General features: G+C 42.0%; 1 protein-coding gene across 1 annotated transcript in view; it reads right to left on the bottom strand.

Moving 5' to 3' along the window:
- Stx8 (syntaxin 8) overlaps nt 1-13,271 on the bottom strand; it is a 234,232-nt gene that overhangs the window by 84,782 nt on the left and 136,179 nt on the right. The window contains exon 7 of the mRNA XM_021212912.1: nt 6,524-6,625. Within this exon, the coding sequence (XP_021068571.1) occupies nt 6,524-6,625 (102 nt within the window). The remainder of the gene's footprint in view (nt 1-6,523; nt 6,626-13,271) is intronic.

The raw sequence follows: 13,271 nt of genomic DNA, 5'->3' as shown, positions 1-13,271 counted from the left end.
GACAAGGCAGCTTTGGAGGCAGACTTTCTCTGTGGTGGCCTGGGCACCTCCCCACATTTGTGAAGGAAACAGAGGCTGAGGAATTTCACTAGTTTATCTCAACAAACTATGATAAGAGGAAGAAAAAGCAAAGAGACATCAGTCAGTTTCTACTAAGCACTTAAGATAAATAAGGGAAAGCACACAGTTCCTCTTTGCTCTAAATCAATCGTTTGTGTTTGAGGTAAGGGTTGTAAAACAATTCATTGAAGAAAAAAAGCAGTTTTGAGGCTTCCTATATAAAAGCTGGACAGCAGAGAATTCATTTTTTTGTGGTGTTTGTTTGTTTAAATGATAAATTAGGGTTTTTTTGTTTGTCTTTGTTTTTGTTTTTTGAGACAGGGTTTCTCTGTATAGTCCTGGCTGTCCTGGAACTCACTTTGTAGACCAGGCTGGTCTTGAACTCAGAAATCCGCCTGCCTCTGCCTCCCAAGTGCTGGGATTAAAGGTGTGCGCCACCACTACCCGGCGATAAATTGGTTTCAATGTATATAATGTTTTGCTTGCATGCATGCAAGAGCACCACATTTGTGCAGTGCTACAGAGGCCAGAAGAGGATGTCGAATCCCCAGAACTGGAGTTATAGACAGTTGTGACCTGCCATGTGGGTGCTAGGAACCAAACCTGAGGCCTCTGGAAGAGCAGCCTTGGGCTCTTAAATGCTCCCCATTTCCCTTATTATTTTATAAGTTTCAAAAGAGTGAATATAAGTGGGCCAAACATTACAATCAGCATAATGGCACCAATGGATTTCAGGGATGATGATTTCAGTTGCAAAATTTCAAAATTCCATTAACAAACAAACAAACAAACAAACAAAACACCTCCTTTTTAATTCAAAGAAGATGCTTACTTCATGATTCTACAAAATTCCTATATAATAATATAGTACAATATATATTAATAATATAGTAATATATATATATATATATATATATATATATATATATATATATATATATAAATAATTTGTTCTTCTTAAAGGCTCTTCTGTGCTGGTTCAGAAATATATGTGTCTCCAAGTGTTACCTATGTCACCAATCAACTTATTTCAACAGGTTAACCTAGCTGCTCCCGAGAACTAACTAGTACTGACCACTGTGGCACGTGCTATCTTTGTTGCATCACCAAAAAAACCAGACATATTACTGTGGCCTGAACATCCCATCGCTTATCCAAGCGGCTTGGGACCAGAAGTATTTCAGATCTTTGCTATGTTTTTGTATTTTAAAATAATTTGCATAAACATAATGAGATCTTGTGAGGAAAGGAAGTAAGTCTAAACACAAAATCCCCTTGGTCCACCTACACTGCGTACACACAGCCTGAGCTAATGTGGCACAACTGTTTGCGTACAACTGCATTTTGACACCGACTTATCACCTGAGGCCAGGGATGAGATTTTCCACTTGTGCCATCATGTCTGTAGTCTGGAAGGTTTGGAGTTTGAGGCACTTCACAGTCTAAAGTGTAGTAATGGATGTCCATTGCCTTTGCTAGCTCCATTTTAAAAAAAAGAAAAAAATAAAAAACAACCAAAAAACAGCATGAAAGAGAGATACAGAGGGGCAAGCAACTCTCCTGTGCACCCAGGCTGCAAGGGGGGGTCACCCATGCTGGACGACATACACGGCTTTGTGCCCATGACCCCGCTGCACCTCCAGGGGGAGCTGCAGGTAGATGCAGTGGTCCCAGGTGGGCACAGTATCTGCACAAGGTCAGCAGGGCTGATTTTCATCGGCAGCAACCCAGGAACGCTAACATCACAACAGGCGTGCTTAGACAACGTTATGTAATGGACAGCGGGCAGAGAAGTGAGGCTCCAGTCACTGAGAACTCCTCGTCTGCCCTCTCACAATCGGCTCTCTCCTCAGACTCAGACAGGGTTCTACTTTGAATTCTAATGAGGATCAGCCACACTGAATATTTAAACTGCAATTACAAAGATCCCACTTTTATGTAAATGTCTCTGATGCGAGAAACAGATCTGAAAATGTATCGAGGAGCCAGGGGAAGCCATCAGTCTAATTTGCCTTTACAATCTAGGGGGGGAAAACAGCATTGTTTTCTACTCAATGTTATCACAGGGGGTGGGGGTGGGGTGGGAGCTGGGAAAGGAAAAGGGAGAAAAACCCACAAAGATCTTGGTAAAAATTTTCAAGCACCGGCTCTGCAGTGAAAGGACCACAAAGAAGTGCTTGGACCCTTTGTTAACAAACAAATTCATCACCGGGCCCTTCTCCTGTGTGGCCCCTTGTGATCTGGTTTGTATTTATAACTAGAATTTTGCTCCCTGCTCAAGCATCTAGGACTGATATACCAGGCTGGCATGAGAGATGTGTACACGCCAGGGGAAACAAAAAGCCATTTCATGGTTTACAACCTAGTTTTGCCCTCCTTTGAGGAAAAGGACGATTGGCCAGCTGCTCTCCACACCTCGTTCACCGCTTCCTAGTTACACAGCCTGAGAGTGCCACGTGAACTGCAATCAAGTGACACTTGGGTGAGCCGAATAGATTAATTCTCAAGCCCTGCATACCTTGTGGAAGTGCATGTGCTCAGACTTACATGGAAGCCAGCCTTGCCTTTGAGAGGAGCTGTTTCTGAGGCTTTTGGATCATCTCTTTGCCCCTCAGATGCCACTGCTCCTAAGGCTGAATATTAATTTCCACAGCATTCCATACTAGCACTTATGAAAATAGAATTTGTTTGGGTTTGCTTGTTTCTCCTGATTTGTTCTCCGATTCTCTTTTGCTGGTACCAAATATGAACGTTTAATTTTTGATTTCATTTATTTTTAATTTACAGAAGTTCTATTTGACACCTTTTCAAATAACTGATGTTATATTTTTATAGTTTTGTGTTCTGTTTAGATCTTTTTGTTTTGTTTTGTTTTGTTTTGGATTTTTGGTTTTTCGAGACAGGGTTTCTCTGTATAGCCCTGGCTGTTCTGGAACTTATTCTGTAGACCAGGCTGGCCTCGAACTCAGAAATCTGCCTGCCTCTGTCTTCCAAATGCTGGAATTAAAGGCATGCACCACCACTGCCCAGCTGGCTCAGTTGTTAAGAGCACTGGCTTCTCCTGCAGAGGACCAGGGTTTGGTTCCTAGCATCCATATTATAGCTTACAACCATCCACAACTCCAATCCCAGTGGATCTGAGGCCTTCTCCTGGCCTTCATGGGCACCAGGCATATGTATGGTATATACATACATACATACATACAGGCAAAACTCATACATATAAAATAAAAGTAAGTAAACAGTTTTAAAGTGCAAAATTGAGGGCCAGTGAGATGGCTCAGTAGGTAAAGGTGCCCACTGCCAAGCCTTATGACTTGAGTTCAATTCTTAGGACCTATACAGTTGGTTGAGGTAGAGAACCTACTTGGACAGGCTGTTGTCCTCTGACTTCTACACATGCATTGTGGCAAAGGCACCTAACCTTACACACTTACACACACACACACAATGTAAAACAAAAATCTAAAGCAATCTTTTTTATTCCACATCTAACCATTCCAATACTCCAGGTCTATGCAGATTGATTCCTCGGTCCATTGCCAGTTCCTGCTCCTTTGTGGTCTTCATGTATGCTATGTCCTCACCTAGGACAAATGCGCTCTTCTGGGTGGGGGCTGCTGAGTTACTTCTCTCTGCTGTGACTAAATACCTGACAACTGCAACTAAAGGAAGGAGAGGTTTATCTGGACTACATTTCGGGGAGCTACTGCCTAAATGGGGAAGGCGTGGCTATGGGACTAGCCCTGCCCCATTCTCCATCAGTGGATGAGTGAGCAGAGGTGGACCCTGGCACTCAGCGAGTTTGGAGTGAAAGAAGGAAAAGAAAAAAAAAGATAAAAAGAGGTCAGTGTTCCCTTTTTTCTGCCTCCTGCTCTGTCCAGATACAGATAAACGACCTTATGTTCCTGCCACCAAACTACGAACTGCTCTCACCATGCCCCTTCCCCTGACCCCACCATGGACTGTTCCCACAGCCATGAGCTGAAGTAAACCTTTGCTCCTCTAAGTTGCTTCTTGTCAGGTGTAATCATGGCGGCGAGGAGAGTGGCAAAACCCGAAGGCTGGTGTTGAGGGGTGCTGAGGGCTGTGGCTGTGGGCAGCCAGACCAAGTGGTTCCCAGGTCTGAGGACTGGTTTGGGAGAAGAATGCAGAAGGGTTTGGAGCTGCTGGCTATACATTAGAATAACTTCTCTGGTGGAGTTAATTACAAGACATAGGAAGTGGCTCAGCTATTTCTCACTGCTTGTAGTCACATTTACAGTGAGCAGAATGATGTGGAAAGATGAGGCTTGGAAAGGAAGAGGACCTGGCCAGTTGCAAGTTCAGATAAGGCAGCTGTAACTGTTAAAAAGAGATGGTGCTATTAGAGCGAAAGCCCATGGGGTTAGGGACATAGCTCAATTGGCAGAACACCTGCCTAGTACATAAAAGCCCTGGATTCAATACCTAGCAGCACATATGCTAGGCATGGTGCATATCTGCAATCCCAACACTTAGAGGCAGGAGGATCAGGAGTTCAAGTCTGAGTCCAATCTCTTATACTGGAATAAGAGGAAAACTATCTTAAGGTTTTTTCTTAAGGCTACCTACCAAGGCTCTGGTTTATGAAAATGCAAAGCATTTGAAAAAGAGAAAGCCTGAAATGAGAGTTCACTGAGGAGGTCTCTGTTCAAAACCAACCAAAGTGCTTAGGGAAGGATGTTCTCAGACTCAGCCACAAAGGCGTGCAGAGACATCTACTGCAGCTGTGGTCCAAGAGGCGCCAGGCTACCGGCAGAACTTGGCCACAGCGTCCATGTGGTGCTGGCTGCGCAGGGATATGAAATGCAAAAGGCCGGTAAAACATGGAGGCTACACCAAGTTTCCAGAGAAGGGAGCAACAGGAGAAGTCAGGTAGACAAGCTCAGAGGAGTGGAGCTCTGAGGCACCTGCCCTGGGCATTAGCTCCTGCTGTGTGCTTTAGCCCCTGCTGTGTGCATCAGCTCCTGCTTCTCTGGCCCCCTTGCTCACGCCACTAGCTGTTCCTGCAGTCTTTCTGCTTCCTGTCTCAGCAAAGCATCCTCTCTGCCTTACCACTCTTATGAAACATCTGTCCACAAGGACTTTGTCCTTCAAGCCTAGATCCCGAAACTGGGAAGATAAGATGCGGGTTCCTTCTCCTCGCCATCTCCTAGGGTTTGATTCTGCACAGACCTGAACTTGCTAGGTCTGGGTTTCTTTGCAAAACAAGTGGACAACAACCCTGTGAGTATGTGGACAGGGCTGGGGGTCCCTAGACTGCTTACAAGAAGAAAGACAAATGATGGAGCACGTGGATCCAGGTCACTCAACATTGACTGTTCTTCTTTTTTAAACAAATCAGCTCACTAGATCTGGTGCACCTTTATGAGATGCAGCACCAAACAAAACCTAGAAGATGGCTCCCAATGCAGCTCCTTGTCACTCTCCTTGGGTGAAGGTCCTGATGAGATCTGCATCAGAACTGCTGTACAGTGACAGGTGCCTGCATCTGAACAGCTGCACATGGCCTCTCTCTTATTTGTTCTATTACTAGTTTCTTTCTTTTTCTCTTTTATTATGATTTTTTTTTTGGTTTTTTTGAAACAGGGTTTTTCTGTGTAACAACTTTGGCAGTCCTGGAACTTGCTGTGTAGACCAGGCTGGCCTCAAACTCACAGAGATCCACCTGCCTCTGCCTCTGGAGTGCTGGGCTTAAAGGCGTGCACGAACAAGCCTGGCTTATTATTTTTCTAGACAAGGTTTTACTATACAACCCCGGATGCCCTAATACTCACAGAGATCCCCCGGTCTCTTTCTCCTGAGTGCTGAGATCAAAAGTGTGCACCACCAAGCCTAACATGCTATGCATAATGAATAATGATTACTCTCAAACTCTACCCTGGGCCACCTCAGCGGGAACCTCTGGAGGCCTGGAAATCAGCATTCTAAGTTCAGGCAGACTCTTCTATCAGCACACAGATTCCTATTTGACAAGCATCATGAATTAAAGTGATTCAAAGACAGAATTCCCAAACACAGGATTTTTATCTTGGTCATACTGGAGATGGGAGCTGCTCTTAGCTGTTTTACTGTGAGTTCACTAATTAAGCTTATGGTTTAAAAAAAAAAAAAAAAAAAAAGCATAAAGGAGACAAAATTGCCATGAAAACTCACCAGACTTACCACCAAACTACACTACACCGTAGACAATTTCCCAAACCAATCACTTCTATAAAACAGATAGCTTTCCCAGTTCAGAGTTTAAAAGGATGATGGTTATACTCTCTGAACTTTAGCTCCATTTTGTCTGAGTAAGACTTAAGCATGTTTTAGCAATCCTGATGTATCATCAGATGGGACTGCTGCACTAGAGTGCCAGGCTCCTCTTCATGGTATTAGAAGCAGCATGGAACACTCAAAGAAGAGCAAGCCACAGGCAGCTGGAGCGGCCATCTCTTACCACAGGAAGTTGACTTTCTGTCCACCAGGGTCACTCGCCTGGCTTCGGTGCGAAGCTTCTCATCTGTGTTCTCCACAAGGTTGGCAAGGTCATCGATAATCTCTAGAATGAAGAGGAGAGAGGGTTGGTTAATTATCCCCAGTTCATATCTCCCCAGTTCCACCACTGTGGTACTTCTGCTATGCCAAGGCCTGAACTCATGATTATGCTTTAAAAACTGAAATTCTGATTCAGAAAGGCAGAAACAAAAATAAAAAATAAGCCTGCATGGACAAAGTGGCTCAGTAGGTAGGGGCACTTGCCACACAAGCCTGGCCACTCATGCATAATCACGGGAACCCACATAAAGGTGGGGGAGACTAACATATACAAAGTCATCCCCTGACTTCTACCCACCTCATTATGTATGTGTGCACACACATGCACTCATATACATTTTTAAAAATTAACAACAAAAAAGAGTAAACCAATTTGTCTGCTTTTAAACCTAGTTTAAAACTATTAATTCTATTGCAGGAAATAGATACATCAACAATGGGGACAGGGCACAGGACAAATTTCAGCTTAGGCATATTGAGAAGACTTCAGGGGTGGCCTTAGCCACTTCTGAGCAAACTGTCAACAAGACTAGCTCAGCAAATCCAGGACTCAAAGCCAGAGTCTAACATAAGAGACACTGACTAGAATTGAATCCATTTAAACGATGAACTAAAAGTAAGTAAATATCCAGATTAGATAATGCAAAGGTACATGCATGTGACAATACAAACTCAACTAAAGAGCAACTCAAGAGGGAAAGAGGAGGAAAAGAAGGCATTAACCCTCATCCTTTTTGGCAAATGTGAATCCCACAGATGAGGGAGAAGCGCCATCAACCCAAATCATGGCCAAATTCATTAAAGCAAGCCTTTTAACTCATGCACATGGGTTGTCTCTCCCTAAGCTGGGGTTTAAGAGATCAGTCTTGGACATGGGGAAGATAAAGGTTTTTATAGCCCAGGAGTAGGAGTTTCCAAATGGGGGATTTGGCAGAAATAAAGATAAAGTTATAGAAGCAGAACATAAGCGTAACAAGACATCGATGCAAGGTGGTCACCACAATGTAGTCACAAGAAGGTGGGCATAGCAGGGTGGTCATAGGAAAGTGGTCACAGCAGGGTAACAACTATTTGAAACATCGGCTTGGTTGTTGATTCCTGGAACAGACAGCTCAGAACCATTTGGAGTTCATGTTAAAGGCAGGGCACAGCCCAATCTGTGAGAAACAGATTTAATCATAAACAGGAATGAATCTAGCTTGATAAGATGGCTTTCAAGCCCAAGATAAAGGCAGACTGGTTTATTACAAGTCACAATGAGCTGTAAAGTTAAATATATAGAAACTTGTAACTTTTTAAAATCATTAAGACCTCAATGTTTTATGTCATTTTGGTGAGCATTTAGTAATTCTTACCACTTAGTAATTACTGCCTCTTTAAAGATCCTTTCTATAAAGTTCTTTTTTATGCTAATCTTTAAAAGGTGAAATTAAAGCACATTTAAATGTATTTTAAATGACATTTAAAATAGCATATATATTAGAATCTTAATTACATGAAATTATTTCCATCTATCCTTTGGTATTTGCATGCCTATAGGGATACACGCAGCTGTGGAAACTCGCGCCCCTGACAACTGCTCTTAGGTGGTAGGGTCTTTTGTGGCTGTTCTTCCTCATGTTTCCCTGTATTGCTCACATTAATGTTGAACATACTGGAAATGAATTGTTCAACGTGAGTCACTGTTTTTCTTGAAGCCTGAATACAAATAAGGTCAAAGTTTCTAAAAAGGCCAAGCAGTGCAGGTAACCAGGGAAGGCAGAAAAAGGAATTCAATAACAACCACATGAGAACGGTCCAGGCGCGTGGTGCCTTCCCTCCTCCAGCCTCCTGCACACGACAGAGCCCTCCCCCTCTACTCACAGAGCCTATGCAAGGTACTTTGTTTGTGTGTCTCTCCTTTCTAAAATGAACGTGACATAGACTTCTGCTTCTCCCTTTATCTTCCATCCCTAGCAGAGTGTGCAGCACACAATGGGTTAAAGCACAAGGAAGTCATAAGGGCCATGGATGAATGGAGCCTGAGATAAAGCACTGACTAGTTTTAAGTCGTGTGCTGTTTCTTTAAAATGTAAATGGATATAAACCAAGTTTGCTAATTACCTATATGTAGCACCTGCCTAAGAAAATTATCCACTATTATTTAACAATTCATTCATAATGCTTGCCTGTGTTCAGTGACAACTCTCTCTGGGGTTTCTTTCCATCATCCATGAACTTCTCCTAGAACAGTGGTTCTCAACCTGGGCATTGAACGACCCAACCCTTTCACGGGGGTCACATATAATATATGCTGCATATCGGTTATTTACAATATGATTCATAAGAGTAGCAAAATTATAGTTATGAGGTAGCAACAAAAATAACTTTATCATTGGAGGTCACAAGATGAGGAACTATGTTAAAGGGTCACAGCATTAAAAGGATTGAGAACTACTGACTTAGAGTGTGTTCCTCTCTCTGGTCATCCCAGAGTTTTGTATTCTTACTCTGTAATACCGCAGTGGTGACTATATACCCTTTACTGTGATAACATTTAAACTAAAAGTCTGAAATGTGCTGGGAATGGGAGCCCACACTTGTAGCCCTAGTGTTTGAGAGGTAAGGCAAGAGGAGTGCTGCAAATTTGAAGCTAGCCTGGGCTCAGAGTAAGCTCCCATCTCAAAAATCAAAGAACCCTGACCTACGTACACAGGAAGTTTCTAAAAGTAAACTTTTCATTCTAACCCCAGCTTGCCTTTTTCCCAGCAGTCTCACTGAGAACCAAGGAAGGATTAGGCTGTAAGAGAAAAAACATACGGTGAACAGAGGAAGACCAGTGGTAGAGGTCGGATTTGGGGGGTGAAGGGCTTGAAATAGGGTCTCACTATGTAGCTCTCGCTGTCCTGGAACTCCCTATGTAGGCCGAACACAGGCCCTCAAGCTTGGCAGCAAGTGCTTTCCCTGCCAAGCCACCTTGCTGGCTCTGAAACTCAGATATTTCACTACAAGCCCCATACTGTGTAATAAGGGAAGAAAATGGGAAGGAAAAGAATCTGAAAATCACATATAATGCTATATATTTGCAGATCAACATGATTTTGTATACAGAATCTATTTAGAGCCCGTGACAATTAGTAAGTAAATTGAAACAAATTGTTTAAATTACATTTATTTGTATGTGTGTGTGTACACATATGCACACATGTGTATACCGTTAGTCAATTCTCAGTATGGACATTGACAACAAAGTCAATCAAGAGGGAAAAGCAGTCTTTTCAACAAGTCACACTGGAGCATCTGGATATGTGTATGTGTAAACAGAAAGACTTTCCTCCTCCATACACACAAAGATATGTGAGATGGTTCATAGACCTAACTGTAAACCCTGGAATAGAAAAGCTTCTAGAAGAAAATGTTAATAGTTAACCATTATAACCATATATATAAGACATCAAGTTAACCACGTATCTGCTTTCTTAAGTGTGGACAATTTGAGTGACACGAGTAGGCACAAGTTTCTTTCTTTTTTTTTTTTCTTTTTCTTTTTCTTTTTTTTTGAGACAGGGTTTCTCTGTGTAGCCCTGGCTGTCCTTGAACTCAGAAATCTGCCTGCCTTTGCCTCCCAAATACTGGGATTAAAGGCGTGCGCCACCACGCCTGGCTTCAGGCACAAGTTTCTTTGACAAGAATTTTAAAATTATATACTAAAAACAAAAAGGGAAAGAAATTGGTGAGATGTCATCAAAATTAAAATTGCTTCTTATCCAAAGATACTATTTCAAAAGTAGGAAAGCAAGCCACAGATTGGAAAGGACAGTGTTTGCAGGACATGGAACTGACACTGTATTTGTATCTAGAATTAAGATCCACTGCGCTACGCAGAGCAGTAGAGAGAGATGATCCTAGCATGGTCTTATAGTAGCCCAAATTCGTGAACAGATGTTTTGCAGAAGAAAATTCACAAAAAGCCAGTATGCACTTAAGGAGCCCACAACATTAGTCATTAGAGAAATGCAGATTCAAACCACAGTAAAAGATGTTCCCCATCCTCCCATCAGAATGCTAAAATTAAAGGCTGACAATGCTAATTGCTGGGGAGACAGAGCACAAAAGACCCCGTGGAATTTTATCTACTCCAATCCAGTTGTACATCTGTGTCCCTACTGTCTTCATTCCTAGGTATCTTATCAAGCAGGTATGACCAAAATACCCATCACACTGACGTGTCTCTTTCTTTAAAATAGAATACTACACAGCAATAAAAGAGATGCTCTGCCAGGCTGAGGATGTAGCTCAGTGGTGAATACTATGCCTAACATTCAAATTCACCAGGCCCCAATTTGATCTTTGACACCACACAGAAAGACATCATTATTATGAATCAACTAGCAACCATACACGTCTCAGAAGTTTTGTCATCTAAAATAAAAATCAGTATGCTTTATGATCCCATTGACATAAACCATACACATAGAACCTGGTTGTGGTAGTGAATACCTTTATTTTCAGCACAGACAGAAGGATCAGGGCTTTCAAGCTCGTTCTCAGTTACAGCTAGTACAAAGCTACTACAAGGCCAGCCTGAATCTCTTGAAATCCTTCCAAAATAAGAAAGGGGCCGGGCGGGATATAAACCTAACTGACAGTAGAAAAATCAGGGAGTAGTCACAACTGGGCTGCCGGGGAGTTACTAAAAAGGACGTGAGGGAACTTACCAGAACAGGTTTTCTGTGGTCGCATATATGCATATCATTCTAAAACATGCACATACCTGAACACTAAGGACATGTATCTATTGTGTAAGTTTCAACCAAACTGAAAGTATGAATCAGAAAAAATTTAAAGTTTACAATAAATGATACCAGACAGGAGAGATGGCACAGTAATTTAGAGCACTGGCTGCTCTTCCAGAGGACCTAGGTTCGAGTCCCAGTATCCACATGGTGACTTGAACTCATCTGTGACTCCAGTTCCAGGGTATCTGATGCTCTCTTCTGGCCTCCATGGGCACCAAGCACATAAGTAATGCACAGACATTCCAGTATGCAAAACACCCAGATACATAAAATAAATTAAAAGCAAAAGAAATAATATATGATATCCCTAAAATTTTCTAACAAACAAGAAAGGAAGGAGGAAGCAAAAGGAGGAAAAGGCAGAAGGAACGAGGGGTTTACACTGAAAATTATAGACCTGCAAAAAGTCAAATAGTGACCCTATAGCTCTGTCCCTTTTTGATCAAGCCTCTGGAAGGATAGTGGTCAAACTTCTACTGAACTTCTCATTAGTGGGTAACATGAAAACATGGAAGAAAATCAGTTTCTGAGTTTACATATAGCAGCATTTAAAAGTGAGTAGTTTAGAATCTGTCTCCACACTGTTGGGACATGCCATTGGCAGCAGCCCTGATTTGTATGGATAATTGATACTTTGCTCTCATACAGCTGATACAATCAGATTTCATTATGTCTTACAACTATTGCAGATTTGTAGTATAAAACTTGGGTTTAATATCCTGTAGAAGTCAAGGAAAGTAGCCTTGTCTAACAATAGATATGCCAGCTGCTTATTATTCAATGTTATTATTATTCTATGTTAACATTTTTCAATGTTAACTGAATTTCTAGGTAGACTTCTTTTAAATTTGCAAATATTCATATATATGACTTAAAGATAAATCAGCAAACAAGTAGCAGGTCAGTGCAGCAAAACGAGTGATTTACACTGAAGAGTTAATCATGTTTTAATGGGGAATAGGTACACTTACCACTTTAGTTGGTAAGCCTCTGGCTAGTTTATTTTGTGTATGTGTGGTATATGCATATGCCCAAGAAGGTGTGTGCACGTTTACGTGTGCGCACGTTTATGTGTGCACTTGTGGGAGGCAAAGGTTGACATCAGTAGCTTCCTCAAGCTTTCTCTACTTGGTTTTTTGTTTTGTTTTGGTTTTTTTATCAGTGTGTACTGTGTGCATGTGCGTGTGCCTGCGTGTGTATGTGTGTGTGTGTGTGTGTGTGTGTGTGTGTGATGTGAGGGGCATGCCCATGTTCATAGTGTGTGCATGGAGATCAGAGAGCAATTTTTTATCTATCTTTTTAATTTTAAGTTTTTAGATTTATTTTATGTATGTAATTACTTCACTGTATGTATGTCTAAGTAACATACTTGTGCCTCTGACACTGAGGATGATCTTTGAGAGTCAGCTCTCTCCTACCATGATGTGGAACCCAGGGATCAAGCTCAGGTCGTCAGGCTTGGTGTCAAGTACCCCCAATTAATTTACCAACTCTATTTTTAATGCACAAAAGTAAGTTAATAATGATTTATGAACACTTGATCAAGTTGAAACAGCTTTGAAACTGGACAATGAGTAGAGACTAGGAGGAGTTATTTGGAGGATGCTAGGAAAAGCCTACGTTGCTGTAAACTGAACACTGTGAGCAAACCTGGAGAAGGTTTTAGGGATGAAACTGTAGAGAATTCCCTATCTCCTTCGAGACTGTGTGTATAATCATGACCACACTGCTGGTAGAAATAGGTTCAAGGACATTTGGAGCTCTCCAATGAAAACAGGGAATGGGCACTAGAAATTGGACAAGCACACATCACGGTGACATCACGGTGATGTTGTTTGTGGCCCAGTCACCATAGAGTTGGGGACCATGGGA

Source organism: Mus pahari, chromosome 14 (genome assembly GCF_900095145.1).
Source record: "Mus pahari chromosome 14, PAHARI_EIJ_v1.1, whole genome shotgun sequence".
Lineage (NCBI taxonomy): Eukaryota > Metazoa > Chordata > Mammalia > Rodentia > Muridae > Mus > Mus pahari.
This window is presented reverse-complemented; position numbering and strand designations above follow the sequence as displayed.